This window comes from Corvus brachyrhynchos, unplaced genomic scaffold (assembly GCF_000691975.1).
Source record: "Corvus brachyrhynchos isolate BGI_N302 unplaced genomic scaffold, ASM69197v1 scaffold14, whole genome shotgun sequence".
NCBI classification, from domain to species: Eukaryota; Metazoa; Chordata; class Aves; order Passeriformes; family Corvidae; genus Corvus; species Corvus brachyrhynchos.
Window position 1 is genome coordinate 20,778,475 of NW_008239110.1, and position 3,961 is coordinate 20,782,435.

The window sequence follows — 3,961 nt, forward strand, 5'->3', positions numbered from 1 at the left end:
TCAAATAAAAAATGGTGGAAGTGTTTCATATTTCTGTTGAAGCTACTGCTCCTGTCTCCCTAGATGCTCAGTGGCAAGTTTGAGTTTTGATCTAGAAAGTGAAAACATTTGTATAAGCTCGCCTACTAAACTGGTGATTATTTGTTCAAGTATATATTTCTGCTTCATTTTTATATCTGCTTTTACTTCTTCAAAACCCACAAGTTTTCAAGGAAAAATAGCAACAGGAATTGCCAGATCTAGTAGGCATAATAATATATTATTACAATATCTTTTCAAAAGTAAATAAGACTGCTGCTTCAGGCTGATAAATTAAAAGTTTTTTTAGCTGTATGAAATTTTCAGTAAGAAAATTCTTCAAAATTACCGTGCAGAACACTCATTGCAAGAAATACCAAGTTAGGAATTGAAACAGCTCCAAGACTGAGGATGACACTTCACTACTTGAGTTTCAATGGCACCTTGTCACCATCTGTCATGTCAGCAACAAAAGGACCTCTCTTGGTGCTCCAAAGCTTTCCTTGGAGACTAAGAAAAGTCTTGATTATAAAACATCAAGCAGAATAGTCAAAAACCAAGCTGGAATCAAATCAAGCCACAAATTTAGTGTCTATCAGCTCGAACAGTTATTTGCTCTTTGGCAAATACCAGTCATTCACTAATGCTCAATGAATGACATATCTGAACCTCAGTAGAAAATTACTGTCATTCAGTATACTCACTTTATTCCATCACATTACTGAAGTGCAATGACATTTGTGGTATTAATGTCCAATGCACTGAGTATCTAAAATACCTCTTTTAACTGAAAACAAGGAAGAGTAAGCAAAAAATGTGATTGCAAAAGAAAACTAAAAATAATAAAGCATCTTATAAAAGCAATGTCCCATGAGGTACTGTATTATCCATTAAAATAATTAACAAGTATGGAGATACTTGCCCATATTCTTACTGAAACGCTAAAGAAACATGGGTCAGTAGACATGTACTTGCATACAAGCATATTAATACAAGCTTCCTAAAAATCAAGACGTAACTTCCTTCTACTTTCTTCCTTCCTCTTATTTTAATTCTAAATATAGCTACCGCAAATGTCCCTTCAAGTTTTTACATACAGACTTAAACAGGGAATGTGGTAACTGATACTTTCTTAAATTAGTAACACACATAACAAACATCTTCACAGACTTGACTTTTGAAGTAGTCTAGTAATATACAGTTCAGAATATCCACTTCATGTTATGCTATTTCACAGGTATTTAGCAGAGAAAACATGAGCCAAAAATATGCTTATCTCAGTCTTTCAAAACCCCTTACACCTAAATGTGGAAAGCTTGCAAGTATGAAGTCTGTCCATTCTGCCTGATGCCAACACGGGCATTAGCATAAAGCTGCTATCTTCCTGCAGATGTTTAGGACCACTCCTAGCTACTAAACTTGCTCAAATGCACATGAAACTTCAAGCTGCCCCATTTTTAATTCCTTCCTGCCTGCAGCACCATTCCTTCCTCCAGCAATATTACCCTGAATCGCTGAAGTCACTCCCCTGCATCTGCTGTTCCAGAACATTTGAATAGAGAATAGTAGCATTATCAATTCAATACTAAAAAACCAGAAGTATTTGTTTATGCAAACTGCTCTTGAATTTATACTAAGCAACTCCTGTAACAACTGGATGGAAAAAATGAGAAACACATGTAACATTAGGTCATATTACACAACAGGAGGGATAGCTTTAATTCAAAGATAAAGAAATGGTGCCATCTGGTGCCAAAAGTGACACAAAGAGATTTTCTATCCCAAGAATTACACAACAGACAGGTGGAGGGGAAAGGGGCTCAGGAAAAGCTCTCAAGACAGCACAGCAAGAAGGCTGCACAGAGACTATCCTGACTTATGATCCATGAGTTTGTGGGCAGGACCCGCAACTCCAGAGCACAAAAATCTTCCCAACAAAGACTTCTTTAAAGAAACCTTTGGAGTGAATGGAGCAGTTTTCCTCCAAATCTAGTATGGATTTCCTTTGACTCAAGTCTCTTGGTATTCTTTACAGAATGCCACTGGGATGAAAATGAGCAAGTACTTGAGGATATACATGCGCATATGTACAAGTACTTTAGGATATACATACGTACATATGGATCACCAAACTAGTTGTGATTATCTGAAAAACTGCTGAACTTTGACTTCTGGGACACTCCTCACTCAAGTTCTAATGTTAACTGTCCCTTAATTATGCAATGCTTTTGTTTATCATAATGCTGTCCGAAGGTTAGGATATACCTAACGGAATGAACAAATGAATTCTCCCCATTGTACCAATAGCAGGAGTTTCCTATCTGGTATTGTCTATCTGCTCAACTAGCCTTGAGGAAGTCTGAAAAGCAACTCAGCTAACTTATGACTGTTGCTTATGAAAAGTTGTTTGGGTCAGTGAGCTGCGACCGAGCCCGAAGTTTTGATGCATTTTGGCTCTCATACCTCATTACGTGAAATCTGGACCTGGAGTTCCTGGATGTTGCTGGTTGCTATTGGCTTGTCTTGGATCTCGCGATGGGCACTCTCTATCATCTGCTGCAAATGTTTCATTTCTTGCTCATATTGCTCGTATTGAACCACAGCTTCCTAGAGAAGAGAAAAAAAGATTGAGTGTCTACATGAAAATTAGTTTTTACTTAGTCTAAGCATGACAGATCTCCCTACTGCAGTGGAAAAAATTTACATCTGACACTCACATCTTGATAAGCAAAGCAGGAGTATAGTCAGGAAAAGGTCTATTCATAAATATTGTGAACTGCAATGATTTGAAAGGTTTCGTTTATTTAAGTACTTCCCAAAACCACAGTCCACATAACCTGGTATTTTAGATTTCCAATGTAAGGTACTATAACTTCTGATTCAACAAGTGCCTGAACCAAACATACCGACAAGAAGATAGCCTTGATTAGTCTCATGGTTTTACTATAAAGCATTTTCATTTGCTTTTTCACTTTAGGTGTTCATTTATGACTATAAGAAAAGCTTAGATTTTACAGAAAATTCAACTGGGAGAGGATTATGAAGATTGATTCAGATAATTATCCTACCAGTGTAGTATCAGTTCTTTCTATTATAGATGCATGAGCAGTTTGTCTAACCCATTTTTAAAATTTTCAGTGTGACACTGTAACCTTTCTTGTATTTAGGTACCATTAATTATCCTTATCATCAAAAGTCTCTTCTGTTATCTAACTTGAAACTTTGTAGTTGCACCCTAGCCTATGGAATATGCTATGTATATTCCTATCACTAAGTAGCAGAGAAGAAAAGCTTATTCTCTTCTTTGGAAATACCTTTTACATGTTTAATTATAAATGCAAACTATCAAAGAGAATCTAGTTTACTCGTATTTAGCAAAACTTGAAAATACAAATTTACTAGATGTTGAATGATTCCAAAATCAGGAAACAAATATATATATAAATTATAAATAAAGAAAATAAAAATAATTATTTTTATACTAGAAAGTTATTTAATTAACTCAATAGTTTTTATGCAATCTTCAGAAGCAGCTGACGTTGTAATATTATACTAATTTTATTAACTGATCATATATCTTATAAAATTAACCCGCATACAATTGTGTATTAGTTATTTGTCTAGTTAATCCTAACAGCATTACAAAAATCATAGCAGTATCAGGGAGAGGTGAGAGTTTGATGGGTAAATCAACAATTAACACGGTCATGAATATGAAAATCAGGAATAACTGAGACTTAGTGGGGAAATTCCTAATGATACTATGGAACAGAGGAATGCACAGAGACAGGAAATTCTACGTTTTCATCACAGTTTGGATGTCACTGTTCAAGTTCCTCTGAGTAATTCATGGCTGGAGTTGCACTTGCCTGCATGATGTTGCACTGCTGAATGGCAGTGTGCTGCAGGCGGCTGGCCTCCTCCTGGAGCCCCAGGGCTCTGT

At 36.0% G+C, this 3,961-nt stretch overlaps 1 protein-coding gene across 1 annotated transcript in view; it reads right to left on the reverse strand.

Moving 5' to 3' along the window:
* SYNE1 (spectrin repeat containing nuclear envelope protein 1) overlaps nucleotides 1-3,961 on the reverse strand; it is a 246,498-nt gene that overhangs the window by 98,022 nt on the left and 144,515 nt on the right. Inside the window, exon 90 of the mRNA XM_017739429.1 lies at nucleotides 2,482-2,625. Within this exon, the coding sequence (XP_017594918.1) occupies nucleotides 2,482-2,625 (144 nt within the window). The remainder of the gene's footprint in view (nucleotides 1-2,481; nucleotides 2,626-3,961) is intronic.